The 19,785-nt window shown below is 36.0% G+C and overlaps 2 protein-coding genes across 4 annotated transcripts; one reads left to right on the forward strand and one right to left on the reverse strand.

The window, feature by feature from the left end:
• The first annotated feature begins 353 nt into the window (after positions 1-353).
• Positions 354-15,048, forward strand: sgpl1 (sphingosine-1-phosphate lyase 1). 3 transcript variants are annotated; one of them, XM_055021694.1, is made up of 14 exons: positions 354-487; positions 5,054-5,219; positions 5,997-6,064; positions 6,257-6,404; positions 7,616-7,695; positions 8,022-8,150; positions 8,277-8,365; positions 9,026-9,134; positions 9,217-9,315; positions 9,405-9,551; positions 10,441-10,679; positions 10,757-10,903; positions 11,302-11,422; positions 11,832-15,048. In XM_055021694.1, exons 1-14 carry the CDS (start codon positions 476-478, stop codon positions 11,973-11,975), a joined length of 1,698 nt encoding a protein of 565 aa, XP_054877669.1. In that variant the 5' UTR covers positions 354-475; the 3' UTR covers positions 11,976-15,048. The 3 variants fall into 3 exon arrangements, with proteins under 3 accessions (XP_054877669.1, XP_054877670.1, XP_054877668.1); XM_055021695.1 differs by lacking the exon at positions 354-487 and adding an exon at positions 3,300-3,595; XM_055021693.1 differs by lacking the exon at positions 354-487 and adding an exon at positions 4,355-4,536.
• Positions 15,049-15,949: 901 nt separating this feature from the next.
• Positions 15,950-19,107, reverse strand: pcbd1 (pterin-4 alpha-carbinolamine dehydratase/dimerization cofactor of hepatocyte nuclear factor 1 alpha). The gene is made up of 4 exons (XM_055021696.1): positions 18,973-19,107; positions 17,506-17,637; positions 17,356-17,436; positions 15,950-16,294 (listed from the first exon to the last, which is right to left on the reverse strand). Exons 1-4 carry the CDS (start codon positions 18,973-18,975, stop codon positions 16,202-16,204), a joined length of 309 nt encoding a protein of 102 aa, XP_054877671.1. The 5' UTR covers positions 18,976-19,107; the 3' UTR covers positions 15,950-16,201.
• Between the last annotated feature and the right edge of the window lie 678 nt (positions 19,108-19,785).

A 19,785-nucleotide genomic window follows, 5' to 3' on the forward strand; every position in this document is an offset into this window, starting at 1 on the left:
TAAAAAAAATAAAATATATTCAACAAATAAATAAATAGAAGCATGAAAATTATGTGTAACAACGTTTGATTTCCCTTTGGGATTAGTAGAAAATGCAATTAATTTTATTTGAACTTTGAGAAAAAAATATGAAACTTATTTTCAGATCACAGTTAAAATACTTTTACTGTTTTTCTTATTTTCCTCTTTCGTAACATTTTGTGTAATTCAATATTCCCGTTGTTTACAACTCAGATCTGCATCTCATGCGGAACAAACACTCTCACACCCGGATTGCATGTAATCGGGCCGATCAGCATCATTGTCAGATCTACACATGCGCAGACGGCGCAGAAGCTGCTTCCTGAATCAGGGTTAGCTTCTGCTCGCTGCGGCTCCCGGTAGCATTTAGATGTGAGCTGAGGGGCAGAAAGTCAGGCTTTACATGAGAAGTGAACAAAGAGGAAGAATTTAAACGACAGCTTAACTCGGAAACATGGATTACTGGGTATGTTTCTCTTGACTTTTGTCTCCGTTTTATTTAGGACTGACTTGTTTAAGTGGAGAAGTTAGCTAACTGTTTTCCTTAAGGACTTACAAAGAACAGAAATAGGGCGATTTACCAGAAGAACAAGAGTTAAACAACAATTTTAGCACCGTTATTGTTTTGCTGTTGATAAAAATTAACATATATGATGTAAGTCCTCACTATAATTTAAATAAAACTTAAAATGTAGCCTCTGTTTGAGTCACCAACCTGCTGTAAGAGGGGTTAAAGAGCAATGCTGTTGTTTATTGTAGGGTAAAACTGGAGATCCTGTCCAGCATGAACCTGCCGGAAGCTGCAACAATGTGTTATTGTTGTTAGCTGTTCATATTGAACTGTGATTTTCTTTAAAAACATAACAATGTTAGGGCAAATTTTACAGCCTGCATCAATCCAAACACCAGATGCACTTTAAAGATTTAATCACTTTTCTCCTAAATAAAACTTTATTATTGTTACTTTTAGTAAGTAGAGGAGGGCTGAGAAGCCAAAAATTGTACCCAATTAAAAGTAGCTAGAAATTACTTGAGAGTAAAACAAGTGCTGGTAAAAAGTCTTCTCCTGTACTGATATACTGATCGAACTAACAATCACTTAATATTTAAAAGATACAAAATCAGTCAGAACAAAATATAAAGGTAAGTGGGAATTTTGGTATTTTAAGGATAAAAATGTCAATAATTTATATAAGTAACAAAAAATAACAAAATCAGGCAAAAGACAGTGTTTTGAAATCAGTTTCTTTCAATTCAAAACTGATGAAACTTTAACAAAAACTGCAGGTTTGTGTCTGTCTCATTTGTTTTTCATTCAATGGGAAGGAAATAAAAAAAATTGTACTCAGGAAAGAGTAGAGGTACTTCAGAATAAAATTACTCAAGTAGAATGTACAGTGTAATATAAATACTAATTAAAGTAAGTAATAAAAAAAAACTTAGTCAAGCAAATGTAACTAGTTGCTCCCCAGCTCTGTTAATAAGTAGAAGTTTACAGATGTTTTGCTAAAAGTTCGAGGACTTGTTTGTTGTCAGCAGCAACCGCTTTTGCATGAGAGCAAAGCCTCCTGGGAAACAAAAGATCTGATTTCAGATCAGTCAGATGTTGTCGGGACGGGGGGACCGAGAGAAATGGGCGTTTACGGCTCAACAATGAGGGAAACAATACAAACCAACATCCTTTGTGTGAACTGGGTTTAAGTTTTCCTCAGGCAAAGACAGCAGAGTGGGTTTGGAGGGTCATTGGCGTGTAAATGTCAATAATTAGTGATGGTGGCGATAACAGACCAGAGGTCGGTTCTGAAAACCCAACTGGGTTTGTTCTGTTCTGTTCTTTGCTGCTGTTAGACTGGATCCTGCCAAACCTGAAAGAGGAGATGCTGTCTAAACAGGCAGGATTTACAGCCAGGTTGTTGTCACTTCACTTCACAAATAAACTGTTTAATCAACCGAATATCCAATAGAAACTAAAGGACTCGGCTAATTTTAAAAGTTTTTGTTATTTTTTTAAGCTAGAAATGAATTTACAAACGATTTTTTTGTCTAAACAACAAGTGACAGAAATAAGCGAAGGAAATATGATTTTAAAAGTAAAAGTGTGCAGACTATTATAAAGCAAATGTGCGTTTCGATGGGTGGAGTAAAATTATGAAATATTTGAAAGAGCGTTTCAAAATACTTCATCAGAAAAACAGATTAAGTCGTTTGAGTTATAGATATATTGTTTGCAACTTTTATTAATTTATTCATTATTTTGTAATTTTTGAGAAATTTTTTACAAGATTTCTTTTCTTTTCATTTTAATAAATGTTTTTTATTTTAAAATTTGAATTCAAATATTGAATATAAAACTAACAAAGGTATTAATCTACAAGTAAACAAAAATAAAATAAACAAATAACTTTTCACTCGTATAAATGTTATAAGAGAATGTGTTTGAATATTGATTATAAAGTGCATTAAATCGAGTCAATAAATCTATTGATTGATTTTGCTGTAATTTGGGGGCTGGGCAATTTGGCTTAAAAATAAAACATAACATTTTAATTATTTTTTTTTCTGTTTCAAGAATGTTTTGCTGAATTACAATTATAAAGTTACAATAATGGCAGAATAAAGACGCAAATTTACCAGTAAAACATCTTAAAATTACAAGAAAAAAGTTATTTTAATGAGAAAAAACGTTTTGATGGAGTTTGTGTGGTTCTTTCCTCAAAATGGACCCGTTGAAACTCCTGCTACTGATAATGAGTTAATGCTGATGTGTTAAAAGATGAAGCATTTAATTCACTGTAAAACTTGTACAATGGCTTCCTCGTTTTCAATTTGTTGTGTTGAAAAAATTACAACAAATAAATAACAATTTGTCAAAGTGTCTCTTTTATACACTTATCTTTTTAAACCTTTACTGAAATAAACTGACTTTATTTCAGTAACTCTAGTCACTAAGCGAGACACATTTTGTAGACTTTTATAGATGTTTTCAAGCCTCTATTTCTGTTAATTACGGAAATTTCCCTGCTTAGAGTGACTGAAAACATGAAAGATCAGAAAATGGCATCAAACCAACAAAAATGGTCAGATTGTCATTCTTTTGTAAACTCCAGTGAGATATTATAAAGTTTGTTATTGCAAGGTGACAAAAACTAAAAGGTGATGAACATTGGCGGTCACACAGATAGTGAGTTCTTAAGATACCATGTTGTGAACCTTAAGCTTTCTCCATCTGATTGCAGCTGATGTGGAGAGTCTGTCCTATCAAAATGTCCGCTGCAGGGTTGTAAACACACCTCTGCTGAGAGATAATGGAGATAATGTTACCCCGCTTGTGCAATTTGATTCAATGGTCTCTCACTGCTGAATTCACACCTGAATGGAGCAAAGCTCTTTATATTTATCAGAGGAAATGCAAGACTGTTTATAGCTGGGTGAACTTCCTCCCAACCAGTTGCCTAACGAGGAGTGGGTGAAGTCACTCAGTAAGCTCAGCGTTTTCCCAACACATTCACCTGCAGAGGGAAGAATCTGTTATTTCCTCCCCAGGTTCTCTGTAGATCCAACAATGTCTTCAAAAGTAAGTCCTGAAACTTTTACCGCTTTTCTGTAATGCAAGTTAATTTACTGGCTAACGATTAATTAATAAGCGGCCATTTTATTAAAAAGTTTTCTCTTGCTGAGGATCTCTCCATAAGATAAAGGGTTAAATTTTTTAGTTTGATTTAATTGAATGTAAACAAAACTAAGAATAAACAAAGATAAATTTAAAGAAGCAAAAGAAGAGCAGTTGTGAAGTATATTTACATGTTCCAAACAGTGGGTGGAACTATGAACTTATTTTTTAACATGAACTGGGTTATGGCATATTAACATGAACTGGGTTATGGCATATTCTTAATTAGAATAACTGGTAAATGGATTCATGTTATTGGCAAGCATCAATAATTTCTAATGTGTTAAAATTTTTTCAATATGCCACATTGACAGCTTAATTAAAGAATGACGGCAGCATTGATAATAGCAGTAATTAGTTCTAATTTTGATGCAGTGATGATCATATTTTTAAATTATGTTTTAAACTGTTTTATGTTTGGACATTGCAGCTTCACTCGTACAGATGTAGGATGGGGTACAAAATCTTTTTTTAATATGCTGAATTTAAAAATCATTTTTTGCTTGCTCCATAAAATGCTCAAAATCAACAGTGCTTATTCAGTCATGTTTATATATAAATCCACCTTATTTATAATATTGCTCACCATGGCACCTACTTGGTCTACGACAAGCCACGCCCACACACTCGAGCTAGAGGCAGGTCCATCCTGATTGGATGAATCCTGTGGCCGCGCGCTAGCTCTGGACCAACCAAAATTAGCCTCAATGAGCCGCAAACCGAGAGGTTGTGGCTAGACGCCTGTCAATCATTCTGAGCCTGACAGACAGTAACGTTGAATGGAGCTATCAGAAGTTAGCCTTCCGGAAACACCCCGGGATTTTCCCCTGGCGGTTAAAGACCAGGTTTGTTGAAAATCTAACCAAATGTGATACATTATATCTAAAATGTATTTATTTGTAGGTATTTAATTTGAAGTTGTTTATTTTAACAACTTTATTGTAAATGTAAGGGAGGGCTTAGCCCTGTTAGCCCACTTACACCAGCCGTCCCTGTGTATATAATTCTAATGCGTTTTCTGTCATCATTCTGGCCTTTGTAGCACATAAGTAATATTTGGTTGATAAGTTGGCGGCTGAATCAGCGCTATAAATGTTAAACTAAAAGAGCTTGTCGAGTGTTATATTTCAAAACCACATAATGTTCAGGTTTCATCCCACATCGGACTCTGGACCGTTACTCTCTACGGCGCCACCGACATCTTCGTTTTTACCGACTGCTGGCTCCCCTCACCAGCTGCGCCCCCTCCTGGATGACACCCAAACTACAATACTAAAAGAAGGACGAAGCTGACATTAATAGTTAAATGAATGGAGCCGAGTTTAATTAACCATGAATCAAAATCGTGTGTTGTCCTTTCAGAGTGCCTTGGAGGTATATAAGGAGATGCTGCTGCTGTACCTAGAGGAAGGCCGGCGGCAGATCAACTCTCGCTGCTCCCACCTGGAGCCGTGGCAAATCATGGGAGCATCTGTCCTCACCATGCTGGCAGTTCTCTGGCTCAAAGGACTTCTCTTCCAGCGAGAAAGTAATATTTCACACCTGGAAATAAACAATTAGTGACAGGTGCTTTCACATAAGGACGAAAGCACCTGTAGGAAAGAAAGAAAGAACAATAAATCTTGCAAAAGAAAATTATAGAGCTTGTTTTAATCATGTGATTAATTGATTTATTTAGAATAACTGTTTTTTCAACATCAAGTATTGCAACAGGGCTACAGAAGTCACTTAATTAATGAACACAGACCACCTGAGAGTCATTTAATCTGAATTTAAATCCAGCTGTGAAGGATGTTCTAGTTGCTGATTGTCCTTTGTATTATTCTGGTTATTGATTCATCATTCTATAGATTATTCTGGCGATTAATCAATTAATCAGATACAAGTTTAAAATTTTCATTAAAAAAATAACTAAATCATCCAATTTTTAGTAGAAAGAAAACGACAATAAATCATGGAAATTATAGAGCTTGTTTTAAACATGCAATTAATTGGTTTATTGTCTATTAGTGAAAGCTTTTAGTTTTAAGATATTTCCATTCCTGAAAATGAAAATGTTTAGGTATTTTACTTCAGGTCTTTTTTTATCTTGTTCAGAAACAGGCTTGTTTCTGAACGCAGAAACAAGCCTGAATGGCATTTCTGTTGTTCAGGCTTGTAGAGGTAAAATACCCCTAAAACGTTCTCCCACTTTAGCAGAATAAAATGATGATTTCATCAAACTGAATGCATTGTTAGTCACAGTCAGCTGGGTTTGCTTCCTGTCACTTTCACCCACAGCTGCTGCTTTGTGTCTCCGTTTCAGGTCTCACTTCCAGAATCAAGAATCAAGTCTTTCGACTCGTCAGAAAAATACCCTTCGTTGGTGACAATGTAAGTTCTGTGGTAGATCTGTTCCTCCTTTGTGGTCCGATTGTTGTCACTATGGGACCTTCGGCACACTTTGCATCATGCACTCATGATAAGCTGATTACTTCAGTTCAACTAGTCACACTTTTACTTCTGCTGACTTTAGCAACTTTATTTCAATAACAAGTGCTTGTTTTTCTTTTTTTAACGCAACAGATTCAGAAGCAGCTGAACAAGGCTCTGGACGACATGTCCCACAGTCTGTGTACGCTGAAGGAGGGGATGAGCTACACTCAGCAACTGCCCACTAAAGGGCTAACTCAGAGCCAAGTCATGGAAAAAATCAAAGAGTATCAAACGCTGAGTAAGTGATTCACCAGCAATGAGCCGCTTGGATCGGGAGACATTTATATTTCCAAGAAAGCTGCTGGTTTCTGACGTATTGTGAGGAAGTGTGGAGTTGTATCCATCAGGGTCAACCAGGCTTTACCTGCCTGGATTTTATTATTTTTTCTCATGTTTTCCTTTATTAAGTCTTTAAAGACCAAGATTCCGTCCCCACCTTCCTGCTGATGATGACTGGCGATAATTTTAACTATAAAGTTGTCAACCCAGTGCACTAAATCTTAAATATACAAGTGATGTATAAAGAAAACGAGACTCAGTGTTTTGCTACCAATTGTCAACATGATGACAACTAGATAAAGTTTTAACTAGGAAAAAAATAGCAAGGGAGAGGGACGTAGGTCAGCTATGCTATATTAATTTTGACAACCGTAACATGATGTGGAATTTGGTTTGTTTTGGTTCAGTTAAAAAATAATCACGCAACAACTCTGACAGATCATCAGTAGCGCAATTGTTTAAATTACCTAATCAACCACCTCTAAGTTAGCGTAGCTAATAGCAGTGGCATTTAATCTACCGCAGCTATTAGTTATTAATAACAAAATAAACATCAAGCCTAAACATATAGAACTGTAACAGACTGAATGCTCTGTTCTTTTTGTGGTAACGTTTGAATAATTTTTAGTGTTGAATCCTGATACATTAGCGGAGCTGTTGTCAGTCAGTTGCCATGACACCTAGTCTGCTTGTAATGTAGCTGATACAGAGCGTGAGAAAAAAGTGGTTTGAAGTTATTATTCAGTGGTTTTTCTGCATTATTTTTTCCTTTAGTGCACCAAATTAATAATACCTCCATCTCCAGGTTTCATTTTGTCAACGGGATTGTTCTACTGCAGCACCAATTAGTGCATATAAAACAAACATTACTGACTTACAAACAGATGAATTGATCTGCAAAATAACAACCAAATACATAGGAGAACAAATAGCAATAGCAACAAAATATAATAAAATGAAATGGTGTTGAATAAGGTGATGTTTTGTTTATTTTTTGTGCATTTAAAATATGTTTGTAGTCCTTGGAGATGAATAGTCACGTCAGTAGGGGGCAGATATAAGTTTCTACTTCCTTCTGCTCCTTTTCATTCATTTCTTTTAGTTGTTAGTATTCATATATATTATTGAGTGATTGTGATACAAAATTAAATTAAAATATTTCTTCTCCAGATGAAGTACAGTGGGACAAAGGGTGTGTTTCCGGTGCCGTGTACTGGGGGGATGAAACTCTGACCAAACTCCTGGTGAAGGTATGAGGCAAGAAAATGTTCTTGTTCAAAAAATAAATTTAGTTATTTGTTTTTGTAGTTCAAATATTATATATAAAGACTCTAGTGGTTAAATAAAAAAATCTGCAAAATGGGCCAATGCGTTATTAGATTTTGATACAGATAAACAAAATAATTAAGATCCTTTTTTCATTAAGAAAATAATAATTTTTGATAAATGGCCTTGTTTTAGTCTGGATACTGCAGTCACCGATTAATCGTTTTTTGTGATTAATCGTTTCGGCCCTGTTAACACTTGAAAGCTTTGTTCTAATAATTTTTTTCCGATGTTATGTTTTGTTGTGCAGGTTTATGGAGATTTTGCGTGGAGCAACCCTCTCCACCCGGACATCTTTCCTGGTGTCAGGAAGATGGAAGCTGAGGTTGTCCGAATGTCCTGCTCCCTGTTCCACGGTGGACCCAACTCCTGTGGAACTGTAAAACCTCAGACTTCATACTCCAAATAAAATATTATGTTTTATTGTTACAATCTCAGGAAATCCACAAGTCCGTTGAGGAAAGATTTGCTCAATTTGATGGATCTTCACCTTGGCTTTTCCCAGGTCACTTCTGGAGGAACTGAGAGCATCCTGATGGCCTGCAAAGCATACAGAGACATGGCTTATGAGCGGGGTGTGACGTTCCCTGAAATGTAAGATGAGCTTCAGAAGACCTGGCTTTTTGTTTCCAGTAGGGCTGCAGCCATCAATTACTTTTGTTATCGATTAGACAATCAATTATTGCAACGATCAATCAATTAATCTGTTGAAGAATTGTCACATTCTGCAGGTTTTTCATGTGACCTTTTCTTATGCAATATTAGAAATACATTCAAATATAAAAATAAACAAATCAGTTCCTTTTTAAAATGAGAAAATAAACATTTTGCTCCCTAAACTGCAACAACATAACATTCCTTCAGTGAAAATTTGATTACTTGTAGCACAGGATGCATCTGCAGCTAAAAATAATCCTCAACATGCAAAAGCTCAGTTTACTTGACATCAATACAGTAAAGCTGATCAGTTGATTAATTTTATATCATTTTTAGATTTTTTAAAATGTCATTTCTGTAGTTTTTGATGAAACAGATTTATAGACAAAGGTTTTTTTTTATCTTCAATGAAAAATGTATGAATTGTTTTAATAGTTTTTTTGCCAAATTACTGCTCTGATTATATTAGTCTGTTAGTAAAGTACCATTTTCTGGGGGCAAATCGTCTCTAGTAAACAATTATTTCAATAGTTGATTAATTGTTTCAGCCCTATTTTCCAGTGAAAGTGCTGAGGTATTTTTTGTCCTAATCTTCAGTCTTGCTCCAGTGAGCGTCCACGCGGCGTTCGACAAAGCCGCACATTACTTTGGGATGAAACTCGTCCACATTCCTCTCGACCAGAAGACCATGAAGGTCGACGTTAAGGTGAGTGCGCGTGTGTTATTCCCTCTCAGTGTTTCCTGCTTTCAAACATTCATTATTCTCCTTTTGTTTGCTCTGCACCAAGGCGATGAGGAGAGCCATCAGCAAAAACACAGCCATGCTTGTCTGCTCTGCGCCCCAGTTCCCCCATGGCATCATGGATCCGGTTGAAGAAGTCGCCAAGGTCAGAGGCCAGACATTTCCTACCCCAATATGGCCAAAAACAGAAACGGGGAAGTCCGTTCTTTGAAACTTTCAGTCGCTGTGTTGCAGCTGGCGGTGCGCTACGACATCCCTCTGCATGTGGATGCCTGTTTGGGCGGGTTTCTCATTGTTTTCATGGAAAAAGCTGGTTACTCCCTCGCCCCGTTTGACTTCAGAGTGAAGGGAGTTACTAGCATCTCTGCAGACACCCACAAGGTAAGAGACCATAAGCCAGAGAGTTGGATCCCATGCGGAGCATGCACTGCTGAAATACTAAATCTCACCCAGCATTTTTAGTCTATTTTCTAACATAATTATCTTAGAATATTTGACATAAGACTTAAAAATAACTTTTCAGAAAGATATAGAAGCTTGTTTTAAGTAAATAATTCCTCAATATTGATGAAAAAGTACCATTTCTATTGGCAGATTATTTCGGTTGTTTCAGTCAACACTCTCGAGGCCGTCACCTAGCAACACCAGCCAAGCCCAGCCCGTTACCTAGCAACACCAGCCAAGCCCAGCCCGTTACCTAGCAACACCAGCCAAGCCCAGCCCGTTACCTAGCAACCGACTTGTAGTTCCAGTGACGTCATTTTCCCAGTTTATAAATGAAACAAAGTTACAGTGTTCTTTATCATGTTTCAGTCAACAGTTAAATAATGGAGCACATTTGTGATCAATTTGAGATTTCAACACACATAAAATATTTTTAAATATTTATGTACAAGACAAAGTTTTTTACTTTATTAAACTTTTTCTGTTTTCATTGATTACATTTAGGTAAAACCAGCAAATTCTACCTAAACTTTTTTTTTTTTATGTAAAAAGAAAAAAGAAGCAAAGACTTTTTTGGATCAAGAATAATTTACAAATTCCTTTTTGAAAAAAAAATTATTTAGCTTATTTTTGTAAAATATTGTCTATGTAACATATTTAATATATTAACAAGACATTAAAAGTTAAACCTTTCAAGTTTTAGTAAAAATAGAAAAGTGGTTCTCAATTTAATTTTGGCACAAACTGTGGCAGCTCTGGTTTAAATAAAGTCACAAAGTCTCATTTTATGTTTTTATTTCCACCTTTTTAATCCTTTTCTCTCCAGTACGGCTATGCGCCCAAAGGCTCATCTGTGATCCTCTATAGCGATAAAAAGTACCGTCAGTACCAGTACTTTGTGGCTCCAGACTGGCAGGGGGGGATCTACGCCTCGCCGTCGGTGGCGGGCTCCAGGCCCGGAGGAATCATCGCCGCCTGCTGGGCCACCATGATGTACATGGGAGAGAGCGGCTACGTGGACGCCACCAAGAAGATCATCGGCACGGCGCGCAAGATCAGAAACGAGTGAGACGGCCACATTCAGCCGGCGCTGCAGTGAGGCAGCAGCCCAACGTGCTAACATCTGTTTTCGTTTTGGACAGGATGAGAAAAATAAAGGGAGTGTTTGTGTTCGGGAACCCGGAAGTGTCTGTGGTGGCCATCGGCTCCGAGGACTTTGACATCTTCCGCCTGTCGAACGCGCTGACGTCAAAGGGCTGGAACCTGAACACGCTGCAGTTTCCATCCAGGTTGGATGAGGGGGAAGTGGAAAATTTAGAGAAAACAACTGCAAATCTCAGGAGGATTAAATCATAAAATCAAGAAAATTATGAAAAACACTTTTCAGACAAAGGAAACTAATGTAAACAAGCTAAAACTAGAAAAACAAGATTCCTGTAATGATAAAACATTAGAAGATTTTTTATCAAATACTCTTAAAGTTTTTTGAGTAATTTCTTGAATTGAGTAAAAATATGTTGAAGTAGTGGTACTTTCATTTAAGTAAAACTTTGGGATACTCTGCAAACATTAAACCGATGTTCCTCACATTAGCGTAGTAGGTGTAATTCTCGTCCTTTCTGAGCTTCCGTATGTTCCAAACATGCTGGTAGTTTCAGTGTTTACAGCGTCATGTCTTCCTTTGCAGCATCCACCTATGCTGCACGGTGCTCCACACCCAGCCTGGGGTTGCTGATCGGTTCATTCGGGAAGTTAAAGAACAGGTCGCCATCATCATGAAGAAACCCAGAGAGAAAACCACAGGAATGGTGAGTTGGTGATGAATTTTTAGAGGACCTAAATTCACATTTTGCTCATTTTTCTACATCCATTTGGATTTTTACTGCTTCTGAAAACAACCCAAACACCTTTAAAAAAATCACCCTATTGTTTTTGGGAGTAAGTTAACCCAAGGTGAGTTCCAGCATGTTTGGTAAGCTGGTTTTACCGCTATATATGCCTAAAAAATCTCATTCTGAAAAATTATGAGAAAAAAGTCAACATTTCTGAGAAAATTTTCTGGTATCACTGAGGATCACAACCTTTTCCAGCGGTAGTTTATTGGAGGTTTGCTCTTCCTGAGTGAAACCTGGTGTGGGCGGAGCCATCTAGTCTGTCATCTGAACCAAATGATGAGTTTGGGTTTATCTGACCCCTCTCTTCCTGTATCCCCTCCAGGGGGCGATCTATGGCATGGCCCAGTCCATCCCAGACCGGTCCCTGGTGACTGAGATCTCCAGAGGGTTCCTGGACTGTCTCTACAGCACCGAGGTACCAAAATCCAACGTCAGCCACATGAACGGCAATAGCAAAGCCCACTAAAGTTTAACTCTCCACGTCCTTGAACCCAATTTCAAGGTCAATGTGCTCCTTGTTAAATCGCTCAACGGTTGCCTTATTATTTAAAACTGCACTGAGAAAGTCTGCAGAGCGTTTAGGAGAAGAAGAAGAAGAAGAAGAAGAAGAAGAAGAAGCCATCATCGCTTAACTGAACCCAGAGAGAAACTGGACTTTCCTGGGTTCACCAGAACCTTTAACTTGATTTTAACAATGCCATGGGACTGACTGTGTGTTATTTTATCTTTCATTCATTTTAGACAGTTTTCATTTCTTAATCTTGACACGTTCTCCTATTGGTGCATCTCAAGAAATCAAAAATTATCATAAAATTAACTTGTTGATGATTTCAGTGTTTATTTCTGATCATTTCTGTGATTATTCATTCATACTAATGAAAATCTAAAAGCTTTTTTCTCTCAAGATTAGAATATTACATTCTAGGAAACTACTGGATCAATGCGGCATGGTATGGAGGAGATCAGGAAGTAGCAGTCCTGAGGATTTCCACTGTTTTTCCTTCCAGTTAACTTTCCATTAACTTTGCTTGTATGCAGCCCGGCTGATATTTTTATGTTATAGTAATAACAATAACTTATTGTTATTATAACATAAATTATACACAAATTTATTATTATAATAATTTCTAAGAGACTTTTATATTTGGTTTTTATTAGATTTCTTCTATAATCATCAAAATAAACACATTAACAGTTGAAATGATGGAAATTTCAGAAGTTTTTGATATTTTGAGATGCACCTGTGTTTGAATCATAGCGAAACAATTCAGTTTTTTCTTCTGTTGACATTTTTATTTTTGTCTGAACATTTCAACTTCTTTCAGCAACACCTCAAAACCATTGATAGAGTTGCTGTGCTGCCCTCTAGCGTGAAAACGTGAGGACTGCAGCTATTTTCTGTCAGCGCTTCAACATGCAGCATTTATTTCATTCTGTCTTGTTGGTACAAAGAGCTCTGCAATACAGTGGCCTTTTAAATCCATCATAAACAGAAGGAAAAAGTACATTTCTGCTAAAAAATCTAAGAAATTCCCTAGAAAAAACTTGAAATTTTAAGTGATTAAAAGTCGAAAATTTGCTAAAGATTCTGAAATTTTTGAGTTTCAAAAATTGAAAATTTTCAACTTCTGAAGATTAGAAAATTTTCAAAAGTTGAACATTTTGGACTTACGAATATTTCTGAGTTGCAAACGTCAAAAATTTGCAAGAAAAAGCTAACAAATTTTCTGATTTGCTAGCTTTAATTTTGACACAAATCAAAAATTTTGTAGAAGAAAATGAGAAAATTTCTTGTTTCAAAACTTGAGTATTTGATTGAAAACACTTTCTTTAGATTTATCTCAGAAATTGTCAACAAAAAACTTTTGAAAAGTCTAGAATCTGCTAGAAACAACTCAAAAACTTAGTTTAATCTTCAATTTTATTTCTTGAAAAAGTTTGGAAATATTTTTGAAACTGACAAATTTCAGATTTTTTTATTTCAGATCAGTCTCAAAATTTGTTTTGAAATTATTACATTTTTCAAATTCAAACAATTTCCAAAAGTTGGAAATTTCCAACTCTTGAAACTTTGAAAATATATAATTTATAGTAAGCTCTGCCTGCATGAAATGTTTATTTTGTTTCCAGAGTTTCTGTTTGTTGACGTTTGGGCCGTAAAGGAGATGAGAGGCATTAATATCCAGATTCAATCAGATTTCAGGTTTCTTCCTAACAGACTGAAGTTTCAACTCTTGGTCTATTCTCAGTGGTTTCTACTCTGTGTTTAGCGTCTTGTGCTAATTTGTGTCCTTATTGAATCTACCTCAGTTTGTACTGGCCTCATCCAGCAGGGTGACGGATTTCCACACAACACTGTGAGTTTATCAGGCCGCCTCAATAACGCGGATTCAAAGCCGCAGATCCGGCCGGTTGGGAGGAAGTTTCTGGAAATGTAGACGGTTCCTTAAAGGTTAACGAAGCAAACTGTAAATCACTTTGTCTCTGATTTATCTGTTCTCCTAATGCGGTTAAAGTAGTTTTGTGCAATATACATTTTTCTTGTGCAAAGTGGTGGGGAAAAGGGGAGAATCTCCGCTGTTGGCGTTTAAATCAGCCACATAACAATGATGATAATTTAACATATATGGCGCAATATTAGGACCATTAATGAGAGAAAAAAATGAGTAACAAACTCAGATTTTGAGCTTATTCACAGAAATGTTTTAGAAAAAAAAAGGAAATTTCTGAGTTTCAAAAGTGGAAAAATTGCTCGAGAAAAAATGTTTTTGGAGAACATTCTCAGAAAGTTTTAGAAAAAAACTAAAACAATTTTAGTTTGAAAAGTCCAACACTTGCAAGAAAAAAATAAACAATGAGATTAATCTCAGTGATATTCTAGGATAAACTTGAAAACTTTCTGAATTTTAAAAGTTAAAAATTCACCACTTTGTTATATTTTTGAGTTTCAAAAGTAGAAAATGTTCCAGTTTAAATGTATTTTTCCCCCAAAAATAAATAATTTTGCTAATTTTATTTTTCATAAAGTTTTGACGTTTGGACCTCAGAAATTTCCAATCTTTTTTCTGGAAAATTTGAAGTTAACCTAAATTTTTTATAGTTTTATGGCAGAATTGTCTCCCTTTTTTTCTACAGTGTAATGCACCATCGTAAAAACTTTTAACCACTTTCTAATAGACATTCAAGCCTTTTTTGTGAGCATTTGTTTTCATGGGTAGCATTTTTGCTCAGATTACACATGAATGTACTTGGTTTTGTTTGTTTTTTCCTCCATGTTTTATTCAGTGCCTGATGTGTAACATTTACAACATATCTGCCTGTTAAACCTGATAATCTGAGTCCCGTCAAAGGCTCAGTGAATAACCAACATAAAGACTGACCAACGACGACTCCATAAAGACTTTTTGCTGTAACTTTTACTCTAATAATGTATTTTCTTCACAGAAAATAAACAATCTGCCCTTAATTCTCATTAAATGATTGTATTTAGTAGTATGGGTTTACATGTAGTTCAAATAAAATTTCAAAATTACAAAATACTCAAATAAGGACGCACCTGTGTAAAGATTTGAGTCCAAAGTGTGGGCGGGGGGCCATTTGTGGTCCTTGAAATGAATTTGTTCGACCCCTTATGACATGTCAAGAATGGTTAAAATGATTGAAGACAAAAATTTTGGAAAAGGTCTGTTTTTCTTTTAATAAGGCAACAGTCTGAAGCCCTTTTTATGTTTCTGATATTTAAAGATATACAGATTTAATAAAAGTGTTTATTTTTGAGCAGGTTAATCAAGAAATATCACAAACTATATCTTACAGTTTTAATTTAACCAACTTTGTGGCCTCCCAGTAGTAAAACATTTACTTGTTTTGTCTCCAAGGCCAAACGTTTGGACCTCTGTGCCTTTCGCTCATTAAAATAATGTATGTTGGCTTTTAATGCTTTAGTCACAGACCAGTTTCTTTTGTAAGAAACTGTCACAACATGGTGACAATTTTAATATGTAAAAATAATTTTTTATAAAAGTTAACAATTTTAGTCTGTAGTTTTTTTGTCTTTTGTACTTTTTGCCCATTTTCTTCTTAATTTGGTTGAATCTAGTGCTAAGTAGCTGCCCCTGCTAGCCAACTAGCCCTTTATGTCTATAAGCGACAGGCAAAATGACAGTAAAAGTTCCAGTAATATTTTTTTTATATCCACTTTTTTGTACTATCCATTTTCTTTTAATCATTTTCCAAAGGAGAAAATGTATTAATACTTCTTTGGGAAACTTTTTTTGTTTTTCTTAATTTAAAGCCCAAAATTTATTATTTTTTTTAATTCTTTCTCTCGAGCTCCACAACTGATTGAGTCAGAACTTTTCTGCCTTATCAGATACATAAATCACCCTGAGCCTGATAAAACGGCTTCTTGCTCATTGTTTACCTACAGCAGGTCACAAATGCAGCCTAACATTTTATTACCATAATACAAAAAACAACAGGCACAAGAAATCAGTGTTTTTTCTGAAACACCAACTGGAATGGATCATGATTGCTGGAATTACTCAAATCCTGACGTAACATAAACCTGATTCTGTTTTCTCAGTTTCAACAACAAACCAAATGGCTACATTTTTCTTTTTCACAGAGAACTGAGAGTAATCTACTTTCATTTGGCGTTTGAAATCTGATTGTTTCTCAGTTAAAGCAGCTTCACATCAGGGAGGCCTGGTCGATGAAGGTGGCCAAAGTGATGTCGCGCTGAGACAATCCACCGCAGTCGTGGGTGCTGAGCGTGATCTGGACCTGAGAAAAAGAACCGCACTGAACAATAACTCAGTTTCTAAAGACACAAATTGGAATTACAAACATAAATTTGCTTAATGGAAACATAACCATTTAAGAAAAACTCACTTTTTAAATTAAAATGCACTAGTGTTGCTGCTTTTCCGTTACAAATGTGCGCAAAACCTTATCGATATTTTGCTTATGTTGAAAAATACAATTTCGCATTTGGAGTTGTTCTATGAAATAAGAAACACAATTCCTGAATTAGTTTGTTCACGCAATGTCATTAAAAAATCTGCTACGCCATCCTCCTCCTACCACTTCCTGTGCGTCGTCTTCATAATTTCTGCCAGTAGTAACAGCCTGTTGTTGATCATGTGACTTGTGATGCATAAAAAGTCTGCAGTTTTGTGAAATAAATGTTGACATGGCCCAAAAGCCACTTTACTGCAGGGCAATAACTTTATCAAAAAATAGGAGGGTTTTTAAGCAAATTCGTTTTTGCTATTAATTTGTGCAATTATGGTCAATGGAGACGCAGTTAGTTAGGTGGGTTGTTTTAGTATTGAAATTGTTTTATTTCAGAAAACTGCCATAGAAACACTTTCTTCAACAACCAGATGTTACTACTGGCGGAAACAACGAAGAAGATGACGGTAGTTGAAGCATGGTGGTGCTACATGTTTTTTTGTTTTTAAGAGACGTATTGCATGAACAAATTTATTAATTCCTATTTAATGTAAGCAACACAATAAATTTTTTTTTTCAAACTTTAGCAAATTTTTGTACACATTTTTGGAAACGCAGCTACTGGCATAAATCTAATTTAGTTAATCGAGCTGATCCAGTAATTTAAAGTGATAAACATGAAATTATGAGATAATCTCATATTTATGACATCGCTAACTCATAATTAAGAAACAAGTTGAATTTTCTTTTTCATGAGAGTGGCAGCAATAGCCTTCCATACAATTGAGATCCTCCTATTAAAAAAGGTTACCTAAATATTGGACGTGAGATTTTAATACTGTAATAAAGGTTATTGAATTTATTTTTGCGCATATTCACCATCATATTACCTTGTTGTAAACGTTAAACCACTCGGGATGATGGTCCATCTTCTCCGCTTGTAAAGCCACTCTGGACATGAACCCGAAGGCCTGCAGGCGGAGCGGAAGCGTCACGCAGTCACATTCAGATGCTGTTCGTAAGCTGTTTGATGAACCAACCTGATTGAAGTCTTTGAAGATGAATTCTTTGTAGATGGCGTCTCGGCCGACCGTCTCCACCCACTGGGCGTTTCGCAGCAGCGGCAGCAGGTGAGCGCGCTCCTCTTCGCTCAGAGTCTGGATCTTACCGGCCTGCAGCAGAAACAGGAGGGAGAGAAAGAAAACATGGACGTTTCTGCCCAAAACACTCAGATATTTTCTAACAGAAAATAAAAATACAGGGAAATTTCTGAGTTTCTAATTGCTAGAAAAACAAACAAACTATTATTTAGATTAATCTCAGAACTTTTCTTCAAAAACCTGGAAATTTAAGTTTCAAAAGTTGAAAATTAATTTGATTAATCTAACTTTTTTTCTTAAAACTCAAATTTCCTTGTTTAGAAAATTTCTGCAATCAGTCTTTGAATTTGAGTTTTTTGCTAGTATATTTTTCACCTTAGTCAAAAAGCTCAGATATTTATTTGAAATTTTCTGCATTTCAAATGTTTTAAATTTGTGACTTGAAACTTTCTTTGTTGCAAAATTTTGACTTTTCAAACTCAAATCAAGATTATTCTGAAATATTTTTTCAAGCAAATACTCTTTACTTTTTGGATATTTTATTGTTTCTTCTAGAAATGTTTTGACACTCAAAAAATGTCCTGGTAGAAATTTCAAGACTAATCTCAAAATCATTCTTTTTTCTCCCCAGCAAATTTTTAGCTTTTCAAAGTCAGAAACTTCCTTTTTCTTTTTTTAAAATTTTAGTTTTGAAATTCAAATTTCCAATTATTATTTTTTTTTATTTCTCAGAGTAATTCCAAAATTTCAGATTTTTTCCAAGCACATTTTCAACTATTACACTCTGATTTTCTTGTTTCTAGAATTTTTATGATTTCAGAAACTTTTCAAACTCTGGAAATGTCATTTTTTTGTAGAAAATGTTAATTTTATAGTTTTTTTTTAAATCAAATTTTTGCCTTTTGTAGCTGTGAAAGTTCCCCTGTTTTTCCTGTGAACTGTTTTGTCCTATATTTACTCCTCTGTCTCCTGCAGGTTGCAGAGGGGCAGCTTCTCAAAGTCAGACTCTGATTGGCTGAAAACGCGTCCATCTGGAAATGATAAGCAGCCGCATTCCTGCTTCAAAAGCAAACCCCGGATCACTTTAATGTGTTTTCTGTTTGTCTGCACGCATTTGGTTATTTCCATTTTAGTTTTTAACTATTTTTTCAAAGTCACATGATTTTCGTCAGCTGTCTGAACCAAGCAGATGTTTCTTTCTCCCTGCAGGGATCCGCGCTGTGACATCATCAGGTATCGTAGCAACAGTGTAATCTGTTTAATCAGTGACATTATCAGCTCACAAAGAAATCCCCTCCAACACGCAAACTCAAGAGAAACCTGCGCATTTATGCATAAATCCCGCACATTCCTGTTCATTGTGGCGTAAAAACGCCGGAAGTGAAGCAACAGGTTGCGCGTACTCACCATGATGGAGGAGACGCAGCTCTGCTGTGGGAGCCTCGGACTGCAGCTGGACCCAATGCATCCGAAACGGGAGCTGGGGGTCCTGAGAGGCCGTCTCTGTTGAAGCCTGAGCAGAAATCATGCCAGACAGAAGCGAGTCCAGCCGCAGGTTTAATAATAAACACGCATCTGCTGCACCAGGCATGCGTGGGGTCAGCTGCTGTTTGCTCTGTGGTGACACTCTGCTTCCTGGACCCACGAAAATGATCAATATTCTGCACAAACACTGAAAATGAAGTTAATGTGCAATAAACATTAACTTAATTTAAAATTATACCCAAATCAGCTCCAAATAGTGAATAAATAGATCAAATTCCTGTCAACTTTAGCGCCAGAAATTTATAAATGTATTTAATTATTTCATATGTTAAATGTTATTTTAGTGATTAAATTTGATTATTTAGTTAGTTAATTGAGTGTTAAATATTTAAATAAGTAAATCAATTAGAAAGTGCTCATATGAACATACCACCATTTGCAGAAACCCTGAGAGCAGATCTGACAGGTCGTTCCAGTGGAGGTCAAAGGTTAACAGGCGCCTCCAGTGAGGTTTGCCCCAGTGAACTCATCTGTCACTGGGAGTGCTGGAGGAAATTAACTGGTTAATGAAATGAAGTCATGACTGGGATCAGGATTTACCAGTTGGCTGCATTTCAGGAGATTGGGACAAAAACTGGAGATGATGTGTTTAGACAATATTCTTCAAAATGGCTGCCACCAGAGGGCGCTCGAGGGAAGGTGGAAAGAAGAAAAAAATGGCAAAAAGAAAAATAC

The sequence above is a fragment of the Poeciliopsis prolifica genome, unplaced genomic scaffold, assembly GCF_027474105.1.
Source record: "Poeciliopsis prolifica strain line A6 unplaced genomic scaffold, Auburn_PproV2 SCAFFOLD078, whole genome shotgun sequence".
NCBI lineage: Eukaryota > Metazoa > Chordata > Actinopteri > Cyprinodontiformes > Poeciliidae > Poeciliopsis > Poeciliopsis prolifica.